The 19,187-nt window shown below is 32.2% G+C and overlaps 1 protein-coding gene across 1 annotated transcript in view; it reads right to left on the bottom strand.

The window, feature by feature from the left end:
* GRIK2 (glutamate ionotropic receptor kainate type subunit 2) overlaps window positions 1–19,187 on the bottom strand; it is a 354,252-nt gene that overhangs the window by 143,316 nt on the left and 191,749 nt on the right. Inside the window, exons 9-10 of the mRNA XM_062489908.1 lie at window positions 16,154–16,267; window positions 7,765–7,971 (exon numbers count right to left, since the gene is read on the bottom strand). Coding sequence (XP_062345892.1) covers window positions 7,765–7,971; window positions 16,154–16,267 — 321 coding nt within the window. The remainder of the gene's footprint in view (window positions 1–7,764; window positions 7,972–16,153; window positions 16,268–19,187) is intronic.

Raw genomic sequence — 19,187 nt, 5'->3', positions numbered from 1 at the left:
TTTAAAAACTCTAACAGGTATGTATACTGTTTCACAGTTTCTTCTGGCATTTTATGAGCACCCTGCCCCACCGGTTCACATAAAAATATACATACATTCTTTACAAGCAACCACTGACATGCATATGTATGTGTGTATATATACTTGTTTCACACTAACATACTTTCTCAGGAAGAAATTTTACATATCTTTGGAAGTTACCACACATCACTGGCTCTCATATTTGGACCCTCAAAGCTCAGGAAATAGCAAAGTAAAAATTGACTGTACAGATTAATTTCAATATATGGTGACAAAGTAACATGATTCTACATTCTTCCTAAGACACACACAATCAGCTGCATTTAATGTATTTTGGACTTATGTAAGGCTGCACCTACTATCTTTTTTTAAACTCTATTTGATATTTGTATAATTTTCTTAAACCACTGAATTATTTTTGAAGCTGTGAGAATAACAGATCAGACTTGATAGTTTCCAGTTCCCCAAACAGTATGGATGACATGTTTTGGTCATCATTCCCAGAGACACATCTCCCAGAAGCACATCCTAAAACTCTTTTACCAAAATGATGTTTCTATGAAAATTGACATAGAAATGAAATTTTCCCCCCAACATGCTACTGGGGGAAAAATCACTAAAACCATTACAAACTCATGGTTTCCACAGTCTGTCCTCCATATCTTCCATGAAACATTCACTTTGAGATATGTTGAAATTTTTTGGAGATAAGTAAAAGACAAATTGCACCATTATTAACAATCCCTAATAAAAGGGTTAAGCCCCAATGGAACTCAACTCTGCTATTAGAGAATTCTATTTTTCTCATCTATTTTTCTCATCTACTTCACTTCAGCAGGCCTACACACACAAACAAAAATCCCAAAGTTATTTTCTACCATTCTTTACTATCATTATAGCAACAAAAGTAAAAGATCAGATAAAGGTATGAGGATATGAAAAATGTAATACTTTTATGAATTCAGCACTAATCCTGGATCAAATCTGCTCCTAGTCATTACTGTAAGCATAGATGATGCTTGAGGTAAAGCATTATTGTTTGGAATTTCATTTGAAAAATTTAATGCCACTGCCTTGATTGGCTATGATTCACTTTGCTGGCAGCAATGTGGAAGTTAATTACAGCTATTCACTGTACAACATTTCTTTGTAACTGAAAACTAATAATTTTATAAACCCAAGTGCATTAGCCAGGGATATCTGTAACACCCTAAATGTAAAAGAATAATACATAGGCATATTGCAGCTAGACAAACAAGAAAGCAATATTTACTTACTTTTAGCATCAAGAAATTTCAAATAAACTACCCCTAAGTACATATCTCCAGAAAAAAGTCTACACATCTCAGAGAACTTATAGGACCTTACTGTCAAAGTCCCCTGTCACCTTTGGTGTCAAACTGCTGAGAATGCTGCTAAAAGTTTTCATCCAGTCTCTTGAGAAACATAAGACATGATTATCTCAAAAATTAGTGAACTAACATTTACAACCCTTCAGGAAAAATTGTATATTTTATTATTCTCTATGCCTTACTGAAATATTAGAAATTTTGCTGGGCCTTGCTTTATTAAATGCAGACTGTTTGGAAGTTCCTTGTTCTTTGGAAAACAAACTGTTCACTTAAAGCATATATTGGAAACTGCATCTTCATCTGTCCCATCCTTGAAATCAATAACAGTTGATTAGGAAATTTGTATATGTACTTAATATGTTCCTTACTGAATTAATACATAGTTTTACAACTTGCACTAAACTTCTGGATTAGGATTTCTTTGGTATATTAGATCACTGACTTGTTTTCTTTCCGTTTTCCTGGAATTTTTTGTGGTTTTATGCATCTCTACCTGAAGTCTATTTTCTGCATAACTTTTGTGGAGTTAGGATCTGTTTGCACATTTTTCCATGGAATATTATACATAACCTTTATTAGAGAGTGACAAAGTAGCATGAAAACTGTCTTCTTGTGAGCCTAGAGATGAATGTTTAGCTGTTGGTTTCAAATGAAATTGTATTGTCATGTAGAAGACCATCTCTCTGATCTCTTACTTTAAAACAAACAAAACAGGAACAGAAGGTGCATAGTATGGCAAATTTGAGTGAATTGCATCTATAAATTCAGACATGAAAAATATTTGAAGAGAGGTTTTGTGACTCTATGAATATATACAGTTTGCTTAAAGTGAAAAACAGGATCTCAAGCAACAGAAGAGATATGACTAGTTACTTGTCAGGGACTGATGCTTATTCAGCTTGGGACAAATTACTTTGGAAATAAAAGGTCAGAGCACTTGAAGTTGTGGATTAATGAATTAGCAATTAGACTGAAAAGCACTAAAAGGACAAGTGATATTTTCTGGCATATTACAAATTATCATAACAAATTATCCTATGACCCCAGGACATGTTTCACACAGAAATGAAATGCTACTTTAATGAGGAAAGAAAATACGCAAACAATAAAAACTGGAAGCCAATATGAGTATTTTAAACAGTAAAAACACACATGAAAGGTATGTTACAGGCACTTAACAGTTAGAGAATCACGGATGCCATATCGTAACACAGAGTAACTGGAAGAAGTTGGAAGGTATTTTTAAATATTAAATAATGGAAATCAGTAGCTCTGTTTAAAAAGACACTTGTTCTGGACTTCCAACATAGCTTAATAAATGCAACTAATAATGATGATTGGAAATTCAGAGAAGAGAGCTTTAGCATAGAATAGTAATGCTTTATCTGAATGGTAAGTAAATAAATAATTACCAAGAATAAAAATGCAGTCAAAAGAGATGGCTTTCAAATAGCTAAACAGAAAAATGGGGAAAGAGATGAACTATAAACAAAACAATCAAAAGCTGAAAATACAAACACATAAGGAAAATAAAACTGAACTACAACAGCAGCATTTATTTTATTTTATTTTATTTTACAGAGAGAACAGGGAAAAGTTAATTGTGTCTTATTTTTTTAGGAGACTAAGTAAAAATAAAGTGCCAAGACACTAGAAATACAACATTAAAACAGGGTTAGTGGAAATCAGTAGTCACTCAGTTTACCATCTATCTATATTCACCAGAGTTTCTCGTTCAAGCAACAATAGCTGAACTGCAGACTTTCCTAAACACTATGTGGTTATGGTCTATTACTCCTCTAAACACCCCTTTCCAAAAGTATCAGAGATAAAATTTATTATTTAGCATGAGTGAAATGTTCATCATACAACACCTGTGATGCAGTTGCAGATTCTAGTTCCACTAATAAAATGAGGAAAGCATGAAGCACACTTGGTGCTTTAAAGAGCACTGATAGTCCACAAATGTCATTGCTGAGCCCATTTAATGATTATGGAAAGAGAAACATTGTCCGTCCTTCCTTCCTTCCTTCCTTCCTTCCTTCCTTCCTTCCTTCCTTCCTTCCTTCCTTCCTTCCTTCCTTCCTTCCTTCCTTCCTTCCTTCCTTCCTCCCTCCCTCCCTCCCTCCCTTCCTTCCTTCCTTCCTTCCTTCCTTCCTTCCTTCCTTCCTTCCTTCCTTCCTCCCTCCCTCCCTCCCTCCCTCCTTCAAAAGATTCTCTAATTGCCTATTACCATCAAGACTTCTGGAATTTGCACTAATAAGAACAATGGCTAAATTATCCTGCATTGTATTGAAAATTTCAACTGTCAGACCTTTTCCATGAAATTTAAAAGTATAAAGAGGGAGGAGATGTTCCACAGCCTTTCCTTGCGAGTATCTATATGTTAGGGCTTCATAAAAGTATGAAGGAAAGAGGCAGAGTCCAAAAAGTATGATGAAATGACATTTGAAATGGAAGAAAGAAAAAAGAAAAAGGTAGAAGAAAACAAAATTTCACTGGCTCAAAAAGGAAGGAACCAAACATCTACACAACCAGTTATTCGAAGGTTTTTTGTCACTTCTACATTATGACATAAAGGGTTTGACTATAGGTCTTCAAGATCATAAGAGAAAGAAACCAACATGCTATTGGGGGAAAAATCACTAAAAATATTTAAACTGACTATATAAACATGTATTCTGTTATTAAAAGCTACTACTATTACTTTTTAAAGTGTAAGTATTTTATATGTATTTATTTCAAAAAAATTATATTGATTTTGAAAAATTCAAAATATACTTAAGTAAAAGCCATTATGTCTAAAGTTAACTCAAACTAAATAGTTTTTTTCTAAATGCTAAACTGTATAACATTACTCCAGGCTGAAAATCCTATTCTTAGCGACAAAGAAAATTTCTGATTTTCATATGATCAAAGAGCAATCAGGATCTAAAAATTGGACCTTTTCTGTAATTATTTATGAATCACAAAAGACCTGCAAGCCTTGAAGTCTATTTGTAATGCATAAGCTTTGTGCTGTAGAAGAATCATTTAAAGAACCTCCCCAAAAAGTTATTTTTAACCATGTATATATAATAAAAAATTATTTCCCAGTGGATTTTTCATTTATAGCTCTTTTAAATTATAAAACAGTATTTTTTTCCAGTTTTGGAACTCAAATTAAAGAATTTTTTTCAGTAGTTTTGTATCTGTAAAGTAGGATGTCTAATTTTCTAAAAATAAAATTATATCTTTTCATTCTGTCTATGCCAGCTATATTGGAATATAACTTGCATGCTTAAACTATGCATCTCATGCGATATAATACAGTGATATGACAATTTTAGCACTTAAGAACAACCTGAAAATCGCCAGAATTTATGATTCACTTCAAAAACTATTCAATAAATCTGTCCTTTCATGAAGTTTTTGAACCAAAGGCATCAAGTCAGTATAAAGAATACATTTTTTATTGAAGAATTCATCCATAGAGAATGGAGATAATGTGGAATTTAGCTTTTCTCCTCTCAAATGTGTAATACTCATATCTTGAGCTAATCTGAGAAGAGTGTAAAATACTCAATGAAAAATTGTGGCAGAGAAATCAGAGCACTTAAGTGGAGAAATTAAATTCAAAATTGATTCACAGAGAAATGTCATCTGTATTTGCTCCCCTAGGTAATATTTGTCTTACATTTGCAACTCTAGAGACCAGTGTCTTTTTCCCAACAAAAATTCACTGTCAGTTGTCAAAGGGAAGGAATCGTTGTACTTATTTTCACTGTCAGTATTCACCACGAATTTAAAAAGAAGCTACTTATTGCTTGGAGACTAACATATGAATGCAGATGTGAACTCCAAGTAAAACAGTCAAAGAAAGAAGAAACCCGAGTAAACTATGAGAAAAGAGATTGAAAGCAAACAGAGCCTGATGGAAACACTTCAGTCTCAGTTCATATTATAAAATTTAAATCCTGAGAGTGACGTGATATGATGAGCTTAACTCAGAAAGCATTATCTTTATTTCATTTAGACTTTCGAGCACCAGCAATCATGCAAAGTGACTAAGTATTGATTTAAACTCTTTATTTAAATCTTAGATTTTATTTCTTACTTTTTAATGTTTGTATAAATGGTGCATTTTCCTTTCTTCACATATAATATACCAAAGTTATCAATTTCATTTATTATTGGATTATGCATATTACACATCACCCTCGCAAATATATATACCACAGCACAGTGACCTTTCTGAACTTATCTGACTGACAGATAAAACAAACAGATAAAAAGAATTTATAAAAACATTTTTCAATAGATTTAAGTGCTAGGGCAACTTTAAGAATCATCTTTATTCTGTAATATCTTTTAATTAGAAACGCTAGTTGAAAAATATAGAATCATTTCGCCTTTCAAAAATAAAGAAATTGAGTTTATTAAATTACTTTATAGGAAAGAAAACCTTTACAACAATTTTAAAATATTCTCTAAGAGAAAAGACTGGAGAGCTGATGGAGCATGTGAAGTATTAACCATATGGAAGCACCCAAATTTACCACTGTCTATCTTGAGTTCTTCACTAAATTCTTGTGCCTCACTTTTGAGTCTGAAGTGTTACTTGCTCTTAAAATGCATCAATAACATGCATGTAAATAAAGGGCACAAATGTATAAAAAATTTTCATCTATTCAAATAGCTTATAAAGTATGAACTGAAAAAAAACCAGAGAAAAATGTAAAGCAAATATTTTAGCAAGTGGAAAATCGAGAGACTAGTAAAAATTAAAATCCAGATTAGGAAACTGGACTACATCTTCCATGTGTAGTAGTACAGTCTCTAAACTTTTCTGACTCCTAAGTAAAAATAATTTGAATAGAATGAAAATAAATAAATAAATAAATAAAATTTTAAATCTATGTTTAGTTGCATATTATTTATGTCAAAAAAGGATACCTGTTTCATTCTGTGTTATCAAGAGGAAAGATGGGGAAAGCTACTGTTTCATACACTTTACTTCTGCAACTTGTTCAAATGCATTTTATTTCAAGATTATCTTAGTGTAAATCTTAGGAGGCCATACTAATGTTTTCTTAAGAATGCTTTAAGGCTGAATAGCAACAGGTGTATAAAAAGGTGATTTATATTTGCTTCTGAATAAATACTTCCACAACATCTACCTTAATCACGGAAAATTAGCTCCAAATGAGGATGCAACCTAACAAGCATGAAATCTAATAGCTGAACAGGCCTATGAACTTATTAATGTGTGAAAGTGCACATTTATAGAGATGGACAGGGAGTCCAGCTAAATAAGTTTGCTCTCTATGTGTGTGTACTACGTATATTTAATACACACATTTAAGGATAGCATAACTATAATACTCCCACACATTCTTCTTAAAAGTGTGAAGCCAGGCATAATCAACATCTGTTGCAACACCAATACCAGATTATCATTTACTAGAAAAGCATGAAGAACAACCCTCCTAGTAAATATGAATATTTTGATTAGCACATGTTCTGCCCATCTGCTGAAATCCTAAAGCAAATTGAAACAAGATAAGTAAATATTTTTTCAAGCTATTCATGCAGTTTTTGCCATCATTAAGAGGTTCCACTTGAATTAACTACAGTCTTCCATCTATATTAAATGACAGTGATGTGCAGAATATGTTTCATCTCAATCTTTGACCTAATGTCTATAGATAAAATGCTATCAAGCAATTCATCCAACTAAATGCAGAAAGGAACAATGACATAATTTTTAAATTCATGAAAATGTTTCTAAGTGACTGAATTCATCTGGCATGACCAACTGAGAAAGCACATTTTGAAGAACCAGAAGTAATGCCTCCCTTAATCATTTACAGTCTGTTGTAATGGTATCTGGTGTGACACTGTGTTGTTCCATCAGTATATGTTGACGTTTTTGACTTTCTGCTTGCACTTCATTGTTAAAATTTCAAGAAAGATTAATATCAAATTATGTATGTGTTTACACTACACAAACAGAAATTTCTTTAAGACAAAATCTCAGATGCACTAGCAGAATAGGATATCTGACTTGCATTGCTGTAAAAATATTTGTTATAAAAATGTTGTTATAAAACACCATACATTTGTTCTCAGAAATAAATTCTAAGTACTACTCATTTCATATTGTGACTTAGACATATGCTACAGAAGAGCCAAACTAAAACACTGCCTTATGGGCAAAACAGAGATGCCTTATTTCACAAATTCTACCCTAAAGAAATAATGGATACCAATCTACTTGCATTAATTCCTAAAACATCTGCATTTTGAAAAAAGTAGTATTCAAATGGCATTATCATAAAAGTTTTACAATTTTTATAGAAAAAAATTGAAATCTAAATACATAGTTGAAAGCTTGTAGGAGTTAACTTACATGATCAATTAGTTCACGAACCATTCCATTCCACTGTCCACTGGCATCTTCTTGGGCTCCATATTTTCCATCTTCCACCAGTCTAATCTCATAGGAAAATCCAAGGATAGTAGACAGCTCCCTGAGGAGGTCAATACAATAACCTTCGAAACGATCATTTCCATACAAGGGTTTGTCAGACTTCTTGAACATAACATATGGCTCTTCCTGTAAGAATTAAGAAGACAGAATGGATAATGAGTGCCTCCACACCTTTCTTCTCATTTTAGCCTTAAGTAGTAGACACTCAGGTGCTCAAAAAAATAATAATAACTAAAAAATATACACACTCTCGACATCACTCCCTGTACAAAGAAATAATACAAAAACTAGAATCCTTTTAGCTTTGGCTATGTGTGTCTAAAGTCTTAAGTGTATTTTCAAAGATCCTCTTCATCATTTTTTTTCTCAACACTGTAGACATGTCTTCAAGGAACACATATAGACACCAAATTTAAATGTGCTCTTTAGCTAACTGCATTATACAATAATATAAAATGTATTCCTTGGATGGACAACGCAAGCCCTTTAAAATGCAGAAACAATTTGTTTTGGCAACTGAAAAAAAACTCACTTAAACACCAAACATCAATCAAATATTTTAAATACTAGATTTTACACTTTAATTTTGCAAGTATTTAAACTTTTTTTCTCGATGCTTTATTAGGCATAGTGCAAAAAACACACAGGGGAAGGAAAAGGTCAGTGAAAACACCTACATCTCTATTGCCTCAAGTTATAGGCTGCCATTTGACTAAAATCTGAAAATCTTTACTCAAAAAAGTAAATTCTGTGATCAACATTCCATGAAAACTGAATTAAATTTCTTTAAGCATGTATCTTTTAATGTTTAAATAAAATTACAATGTTGTTGGGTTTTTTTACATTAAGTTGCGTGCAAACAGACAGCAAAAAAATTAAATGATTGGCAGAATAATCACAATTATAGGAAGAAAAATTACATTTAGCAAAACAGTATTTTTACGTCTGTTTCTCAGTATAGGATGGCCTTTCTCAAATATAAAATTAAAGGGAAACATACAAAAAAAATTGGTATTTTTCCACCACGATATGGAACCAACATTCAAGCTGTTTGTTAGGTTAAATATGCAACCCGGTCTTTGCTCACTTTTGGGAGAGTTTATTTTCATGTTTTATAATTAAAAAGAAAAAGAACCAAATACGGTAAGACAAATAATAGTATATTCAATCGTTGCACCAAACAAAAGACTCAGTGAATCATCAGAAAAACTCTTCAGGGCAACTTAAAATTCTTACAGTCCTAAATCCCCACATCAGCACTCCGAAGGGTTAAAGGCACCTCATTCCACAGCCACCTGACAACTTCAATAATTCAACACTCCCATTGTAATCTTGTACCTTGAGTTTCCCCATGATTTAAACATTATATCCACGTAAAACTAATATTTTTATACAGAAGATTTTACCCAAAGAAATAAAAAGGAGAATGCAGGGGAGAATCTTGTTCTTAAAAGAAGTGTTATATACTCATATTGAAATTAGTAAGGTTACAGCCATATTTCCAAAAAGTGCATCACTGATCTTCATACAACTAACAAAGAACAAACATGAAATAAATTGTCCAGCTAAACTACTATGATGTTTTGACAGAAATTTCTCAAACAACAGATAAACAAATTACTCCAGAAGAGCTCTTTAAGATGTAGTACTGACCAGAACAAAGACCTAGTAGAAAACATGAAAGTTGAAATCAATTTAAATTACAAGGATCACTGAATAATGCTTGAGAAGCAGAGATGGTATCAGAGCAAAAACTATGTATGAAAATGGTTGTTAATAAACTTGGGAAATTTATGTTAAATATCTCAAAGGAAACAACTCTAAGGAGAAAAAATCTTTTGGGAAAAATTACAATTCCTTAAAGAAAGCAAACCACTGGCCAAGTAGAAGCTATGCTAAGACAAAGCACAGTCTGATTTTTTTGTTGTTGTTTCTCCTGGGGTAACAGACATTTTCTTCCCACTAACTATTATGGTTTGGATTTGTGCTCAAATCAGTGTTATAGCACAGGAATATTTTCATTACTGCTGAGCAGTGCTTACACAGTGTCACGGCCTATTCTGTAGGCATGAAGGAATTCCAGTGCAGCTTGGAATGCTCATGTGCACAGATCCAAGACATTTGCTCTCAGAGTTGTTCAGATATTTACAGTCTTACACAGTCCCCAGTCTCTGGAATCTTGGCAAGATTCTTGACAACATTTTTGTCTCTGTCTTCCATTCCAAACAATCCTGAGTTATCTGGGGCAGAATTTGAATATGTGCAATATTAGTGAGGATGTATAATTCTCAATTTATGCTCCTAATTCTTCTTTACACACACTAGGATTTTCTTCATTGAGCAATTAAGCTCATTGGTAAATTCCTACCTATTTTTCTATCATATCATTATAGAAATCCTCAGGCATTTTATCTGTTCTGCTGATGCTTTTTTATATTTTATTAAAGAAAAGTAAAAAACCTTGCAACCCTTTCTGAACTTCTTAACTCCAACTCCATATTCATTTATATTCCTTACTCTGACCAGCTTGGATAAGGGCTTCAGTAGTATCTGTATCATTATTTAATGATTCTCAACTTTTGCTGAGAAGACTGATCAATAAGTTATTTATGCTTTTCTAATGCTACATTAAGGAATTTCTTAATGGTACTTGCTACTTCTTCTTATAGTTTTCTACCATACAAAGCATTTGTTTTTTCTTCAGATCTTTCACTTGCTATGTAAAGGGATTTCTAACTTAACTTGATCAGGGCTGGTGTTGGCAGCCTCATCTGCAATAGCTCTTATAAATCCCAGTGTTTTCTCTAGTTTGCTTTTTCCTCAAGCAGTGCACATTATTAATATTGAACATGGCATTCAGGTATTCTGGACAACTGCATGCAAAGGGTTCTACATGCTTTATTTGCTCAAGCTTTAAACTTGTAGAATGGGCTAATGTAGAACTGATTTCTAAACATACTCTCAGGAAAGTCTCTATGCATTAAATGTACAACCACCATTGTTTCTTGGTGGATTATCACTTCCACCAAAATCTTTCACTAGGACAATTATCATAGATTAGGTAGACAGAGTTTTTAATCTGAGTGATAAGTAGACTGGCAGCTGGTTTATACTTTCTTTAACACTGTTCACAATATTTTTTTCCTTCAGTTCCTGAAAACATGACCCTTAAATATTACTAGACCACATCACAAAATGAGTATTTGAAATCTTCTAAACAGTTTCAGTTGAAATTAAGTTTTTCAACTGGACACATCTCTCCAGGAAAACAGGAAAACCCCTTCTATTAGCGGTTCTATTATTGCTTGGATTAACATGAGTAGCTTGAAATAAAAATTCACTGAATAAACACTGGCTATAGACTCCAGAATGAATCCTCAGCAAGAGACGTTTCCAGTAGATATTGCTATTCTAAATTAACAACAGGTCAGCTTGTTGCAAAATTTTAAGATCAAAGTCATAATTTAATGTCTCATAAGATAAAAATATCTTCAATGAAGAGATACAGAAGAGCCCCATCCCAAGCCAGATAAGCACTAAAAGTGACCATGTGGATAAACTCATAAGCACTAAAAATCATTTTTCTGAGAAAATTTACAGAAAAGTAAACTTAGCTAAAATACTGCAAATAAAGGTATGTCTACAAGGACCAGTGAAATTACAGGTGGATGAAAACTATATCGGCAAATAGAAGATAAATCTTTGTAAAGTAATTAATGTTGTAACTTTACAGACTGGTTTCAGTTTTAAAAATGTACAGCTAATGCATGAATGAAAGCATTATTCAACAAAACAATTTTATGCAACTTTCTCTTTTTCTTTTCAGATCTGAACAACAAATATTTACTTGAATTATTCCTGAGATTTATATTTCAACTATGAAGCTATTACTAGAAATTACAAGTTTAAATTTCAAGTTCTTTTTATTTATATTAATCAAACATAGAAATTTTTCCTTCATAATTCCAACATGGAATAACATATTTTTTAAAGAATCTAGAATTTATTACTATCAGTATTGAGAAAAGCAAAACAAAGCACACAAAAAAAAAATCAACAAAAAAAGCCCTAATGATGAAAAGAGGAAAGCATTTTGAAAATTTGCCATTTAGAATATTTTACTTATTAACTTCTGTTCACCAGAAGGTGGGATACGGGACTATTCAAAGACTGCCATATCTTAGTAACAGATATAAAGAATACACAACAGGTTTTCACAGTAGGCACTCAAAATTCTAGTCAGAGAGGTGAAGAAATTCACTAGTGACTATCAAGCAAAACAATTGATAGGTGACTCATCTTTACAAAGATGACAGGTAAATTTATTCATTTAATTTAAATATTAATATTCTTATATATATATGTATGTATAATATATAAAATATATAAATATATATAAATAAATATATATATAATTTTATATATATATATAAATATACATAAATTTAAAATTTGGCCATTGAAAACTCATACTTGGGTATCCAAGAGAACAGGGAGAGAAATTATGCACTACCCATTTGAGAAAGCAGCATATATCAATAAAATCTGATGTGGGAATACTATAATTTGAACTAAGCAAAATTGGTTTTACAATTATTAAAAGTATTACTCATAATTCCTTCCAATTGTATTCTTATTTCAAACCAATTTTTTAAGGGAAGTAAAATAAAAAAGGTAATTTCACTTTTTAAATGTAGAGTAAAAAAAAAAAACTAGTAAATTTGAGAACATCACACACCTTTCATAACTTTCACACATTTCTTGGAAAAATGTAACTTGACGACTGTGAGCTTTTCTGAGCTTTGATGTAAGCAGATACAGAAAAGCACTTGAAAGCTACACAGGAAAGGGAACAAGCATCTATTTCAGCAGAAGAGGGCAAATGAACCAATATGACAATATGTCCAGGCTGATATGAAATTGGCATAAAAAGAACCTAAGTACCATGGACATACCTTTATAAACATGGAAATTTAATTCCAAAGCTAAAACTCTTTTAAATTGAAAATAGAATATATTCAAGAACAAAAATATTCAGGTATTTACATTGAAAGTCTAGAGAATAAATGTTTCAGAGTTCTGATAGGAGTCAATTTAGGAGAATCCAATAATAAGAAATCCTGATTACTGAATTTGAAAATTTGCTTTCTGTAGGGTTTTTGTTTGGTTTGTTTTTTCTAAATGCAGAATATTCATAAAGTAGACTTTTTAAATGAAAAAGAAATTTTGAAGTTTCAATGCAGATGGTTTTAAAGCAAAACAAAGCAATAGTATTAAAGAGATTGCTATGTCCAAAGCTATAGTCATAGAAGATAAAAGCAGCATACTTATTATTTGTCAAATGTTCCTCCCTCTTTCCTGACTGTCCTCAGGGACAGTCTATCTATCAGGTCTAAAAAGACCTGACTATCACTCCAGTGGACCTGTTCAGTTGGTGTTTGGGGCTGCTATGGGATCTTGGAAACGAGAACTTGGAAACCAGACACATTTCTTCACAAAAACTACATGTAGGTGGATTTCTGAGACAGGATGAAGTCCGGACAACCCCTGTCCCTTTCCAGAATAGAGAACTGAATTGTTGGGAAACCAAGGAATACTCTTTCAGCTCGCTACCTGTAAAATGCACTCGGAAAAATTCAAGGCAGAAAGGAGCACATAGTTCTGTCCTTACTTAAAGTAGATTAATTAATGAATCACTGTTTATATTTTATTGTATATCCCCTAAATATATATTCTTCTTCTAGAGACTCAGCCACCACTGAAAATGCAGGGTATACTTACTCATGGCTGTAAAGATCCTAATGACTGCAAAATATAGAAGGAAAAAGATATTGCTCCGAATCACAGAAACAGAATTAAAAATAAAAGAAACACTGTGATATTTAAATGAAAAGTGAACACTAAAGCAAACTACAGAGAAAAGTGATTAAGGCTTCACAGCTGGCAGTATACTATAGACTATTGTACAGAATTCTTAAAGGGAAAAAAAATCATAGAAAACCCACATGAACAGCTTAAATGGTAGAATTACCATTTCTTTTCTCATTTAAGCAAGATTTTGCACAGTCAAAAAAGGAGAGAAAAAGGAAGATGATGATGAAGTAGGTATATTTCTAGGAGCTTTCACATTTTATATTGTTTCCTTACATTGCTACAAAATGAATATTCAGTAATATGCTTTCTGTCCAACTGAAATGTATTTTTAAGCAAAAAGAAGATAGAACTACCAAATTAAGCTAGTACATGTGTTTCTGCAGCAAAAATGGTTTGCGTCCTTTTTACTAATCCAAGCACAGCTCTTCCAATCTGTACCACATCTTCTGAGTACCATGCTTTGTAGCTGAAAAGAGTAACTGCAATAATCAAAACTTTTACTGAACAATAACTGAAGTTAAAAAGGCAGCTACAAGTGAGCAACTTGTAACACCAATTTAAAATGCTCATTTTTTTCTTTAATTGCATTATTTAGATTCCTGCAAAGAGGATGGATACTTATAAATGACCACTAAGCAAAAGTTAACTCTTAAGAGAAAGGGCATCATTATTTACAGAAAGCAGCTGTTCTCTTAAATCTCAGGAGTCTTCTTTTGTGAGCTTTAGCAAATTAAAATCAGCGCTCATTGGCAGCACTGCAATTTACATTAGTGCAATTTACCATTTCTTGAGCTAATTATTTCAACCAAAATCATGCTAGTATCACTATATAAAATCACTATGATACTTAGAGTATATTAACTCAAACTTCATTAACAGGCAGATGCTAAAATACAAACAAACTTGAAACACCCTAAGCTATTGAGTGTTTCTTATGTAATCTTGCAGGGACTGATCCTTGTTGCAGTATTGTTGCCACTGATCTGGAATCAAGAGTACAATGACAGCTATTGGAGAGTGCAGATACAAAAGCTGGTTCATTACTGAGTAATGAAGGGAACGGGTCATTTGAAGAGACAGGACCATATTCTGTAAAGCAGTAATTCTAGCAACAATTAGGTTCACATGAATTAAAGTTAGACATCAGTGAAAAGAATCAAGAAAAATCCTAGGCAGGATATCTGGGTGCAAAGCAACAGCAGAATAGAGAGCATGGGATGTCAGTTCTAATTAATAATAAAATCTACTTGATCGTGAAGTAGTTTTTACATGTAGGAAATGTGTGAAGGTCACTGGGAAGAAAATTGACAGACTAGTAATCTAGAAGATATGCTTTTACTATAAGAGAATATATGACATTAATTTACATTTCATTTAAAAAAGAACTAATTATTAATTTATAAACAAAATTATAACTGTAGCGTACCATTAGTAAAATTAATAATAAAAGAGAAAGTTGTGGTAAATCTGTGCTGGTCTTAGCATAACAAGAAATTACATCTGAGTCAGCTGTGTTCCACTTTATATATCTGGTATGTATTTTCCAATTAGTGAAATAAATGAAACAAAGGATTTCAGAAGATTCTCTATCACTTGTAAACAGACTTTATAAGCAATGAAAAAGTTACCCTCTGGATGAAATTCTATTACTTATGTTACATAAAAGGTTAAAAACACACTGGCATTTGTGTCTATACACCTTTAAAAATGCATTCTAGTTTGAGATGTTATAATATATGTTGGTAGGTAAAAACTTCTTAATAAAGTATACAAGTGCCAGGAAGTGGATTCTTTTTTTAATATCTGCAAATTCATGATAATGGTGACAGCAGACAAACACAGCAGACAAACTTATTGAAAGTTTTAAATTTTCATTGAAATTAAAATCAATATTTCAAAATTACTGCAAGGAAATAAATGAGCACTTACTTTTACATAAATAAATGTATTTAATTATAGGTACATCATTCACTGCTGTGAATGTGCCAACAGTGAAAACTAATTTACTCAAGTTGTTTCCTTTAGTCTAGTTCAAAGGACAAATCAATTAAATATCTGTACAACTAAAAGTTTCATCTCAATAATTGAGTAATAACAATGCTAAATAAATGTTAAATACTTTGTACTTTCCTTTGATGCGTTAGAATAGCAAACGAAAGCAATAATTTTTTTGCTGGCTAAAACAATCAGGCTAACAGACAAAACACATTTTAAAACCAATTATCTTTTGTCCTCTCATATCGACTGAAAAAAGCAACTTTGAAAAGAAGAAAATAGTTTAGTCAATAATAAAAAAGTTAAATTACTAATCCAAGTAATTTTAAGTAATGGTAATGCACACTGCAGACAGTTTATTACTATTGCAATTAGTGTGTCACATTATATCAGGTTTTCTGCATAGCTGTATTTAAGGAAAGCAAATACAACTGCTTACCAAGATGGTAGTAACAATTAAAGAGCGATTGGAAAGGGAATCTGTGATGTTTGCTGGTTTTCCTTTCTGATTCTCTGTCATGTTAAGGCCGCTCAATGGATCCCAAGTTCCAACCTATAAAACAGTAAATTACTGTGTAAATTGCCCATTAGTTACGTTTCAGCATCTAGAAAAAAACACTTTAAGGAAAAACAGATTGTTACAGGGAAAAAATTGATTGCTAAGAGTTATTATTAAATTTTGCTCCATTTTTCTCTGTCATTATATTTAAAGTCTGCTTATTTAAAACGTGATTAACAATACCTCAAATTATGTTTTGTGAAGTGTGACATTAGGTGCAAAAATTATATAAAGAATATCTAAAGCTACTCTTAATACTTAATTTTCCATTTCTCAAGACAAACCACATCTGAAGATAATTTAACAGGCAGAAATTCATTTGCAGAGCAGAGAGCACTGTTGCTGCAAAAGGATTTACCCTTTTCTGTGATCAGAGAGAACAGCAGGACAAAATATGCTTCTGGAAAAAAGTAATGGAGAAACAGGCTAAGTACAATAAATTAAGTCATTTATGGATAAATCTTCAACACATGAGTATTTTGACATTTTATACTTTGAAATAAAGTCTATAGGATTTTTATCTAAGTAGGAACATCCAAGGTTGTGCTTTAAGGTTCACATAAAGGACAGACTGACATACTAAGGAGTAAGAAATTAGGCCTAGCTGTAATTTATCTGCATTTTCATCCCTACACAATTAAAATGGTAAATATAATTATCCATTTTAGAAATCAGAATGTTTATTTACTCTGTTGTCTAAAAAAACCCCACAAATATGTCTTATTTTGGTTTTAGACAGGATTTGAAACATCATTTCAAATACTAAGTGATATCTATAATACAAGGTAAAGATATTTTAAAACTAAATCTAGACAAAAATTAAAATTTCTGTAAGTATTCATTGTGAATATCTATATGTACATATATAAAGGCACACAATTCTAAAATTATCTTTTCAACTGAGTCCTGAGAGACTGTTTGTATACTTTTAAGTGATTTGTTACCACAGGGCTGTAAAGTAAATTTAGGATGCAATGCGGTGTGGATAAAAAGAGTTCTATTTCTAAAACTGAGACTACAGCAAAGTGGATCAGTGGATGCTGTAATAGAGAAAAGACAAATTTGATCTCTTTTTCTACAGCTTTCTGTTCCACAGGAATCAGAATTTTGTCTGTCTTCCTTGCTTAACACTCAGTTCCTAAAAGTCTTTCTTTTGAACTTGGTCATTCAGTACCTCATAAAATGATCAAAGAATCATGAAGAGAAGAACGAATACGTGTGTCTCAAAAATACAGCGGGAAAATAACATCTAACACATCATTTCAAAGTATTGAAATTAAGCCTTGCTACCAAACAAAATTCTCCGTCATTTACTGTTTTAATACAATTTGATTTGGTGAATTGAAAGGCTTTCAGAAAACACATAATGTTCAGCCTTGCAGCTTGGCCACAGTCAAGAAATTTTAAAAGGGTTGCTAACATTTAATTGCAGTGTTCTGCTAATTATGGCAATCACAGTGTTTGCTTTACTTCAAAGACCAAACTAGAGTAGAATAACAAGGAATGACAAAGACCAGAACTTGAGCTTGTCTCTGCATAACTGAAGCTGAACTAATTTCCTCTGAGAGCTATAACTCCAGGTACACAAGTAGCACAAAAATTTCTGAGGAAACACCATCATCTTATATGATGAGTTTCAAATCCTAAATTCGTTAAATCATTTGCTTTGATCAAATTCGTGTTTATAATTCATATTTATATTGGTGAAAGGCAAGACATTGCTAACAAAAATACTTCCTCTCCTACTTTTGTCACAACCACAAGCAAAAGAATATCAACTGTTACAATTTGGATTTTGTCTAACTATAGACTCAACCTACTGCAGGCATATAAGAATTTTCAACAGCATTTCTTAAAATGCTTAAAATGTAACTGTTTCTTTAAAGGAAACTTCTGTCTTGATAAATTAATGCATTATTTTTCTAAATTAGGTTCATTGCATTTTTGCTGCTACTTTTGTTAACCAAAAATCTAAGAAATGGACCAAAAGTCAGTGTTTCAAAATCAGACTTTCTTTAGATTATTGATGAACTCAAATATAACAATTTGCACCACGGGTTCTTATATATTAGTGATATGTTTAGATCCCAAATCACACAAATGTGTTTTCAAAGCTGTTCCTTACAGAAAATTTGTGCAAAAACAGTGCAGCAAATTAATTGTTTTCTATTTGTTTCAGCACAGTGTTTTAGTTCTTAAGTAGCTTTTTGAATTGCTAATGTGTTTTTGCTATAGAAGTTTAAATGCCAAAAAACTAGAAAATGTGCATCAAGGTAGTCTATAACTGAAATTCAAACAAGCTACAATTTAATTTATTGCATTGTATTTGTTTTAAACAAACACATTTTCCTAAAAAGTGAAATAGGTATTCATATATACACTTTAGAGAGAATGTTCACACAGTAAATATATTGTAAATATTGACTATATTGTCAAGCCCTCAATCTCCTATTAGTCTTTCCAATTCCCCTAATTGGCTAAACTATTCTGAAGTGATCATCCAATCTGAATATTTTAACACCTATTATCCAAAGAAGAAGATCCAAACCAGGTGTACCTGTGAACATGTGCTCCACCGTGAGATAAAAAAATGATAGAAAGAATTGACTTAGGCAAGAATCAGCTTATTGGAGTTGAAACAATTCCAAGAGCTACATTCATCATTGAATATCACAGAGTATTCTGTAACATGGCAATTGCAGTGGTCCTCAAGGACATGGAATACAATTTCCCAAATTCATGTGAACGGTTCACAACTTGCATCCCAGCTCCCACATATTCGATTTCCAGGTTGCATTTTGACTATCTTGTTGCTGCAGTCCCTCAAAACCTGATATTCCCACCCAGCTGGACATCCCCACCCAGAATCACTTTGTAGCTCTGTAAGCTAAGGAGGCCTTGACTGTGCATAGGA

The sequence above is a fragment of the Cinclus cinclus genome, chromosome 3 (genome assembly GCF_963662255.1).
Source record: "Cinclus cinclus chromosome 3, bCinCin1.1, whole genome shotgun sequence".
In the NCBI taxonomy this organism is placed as follows: Eukaryota; Metazoa; Chordata; class Aves; order Passeriformes; family Cinclidae; genus Cinclus; species Cinclus cinclus.
The sequence above is the reverse complement of the archived record's forward strand: the minus strand, read 5'-3'. Positions and strand labels throughout refer to the sequence as shown.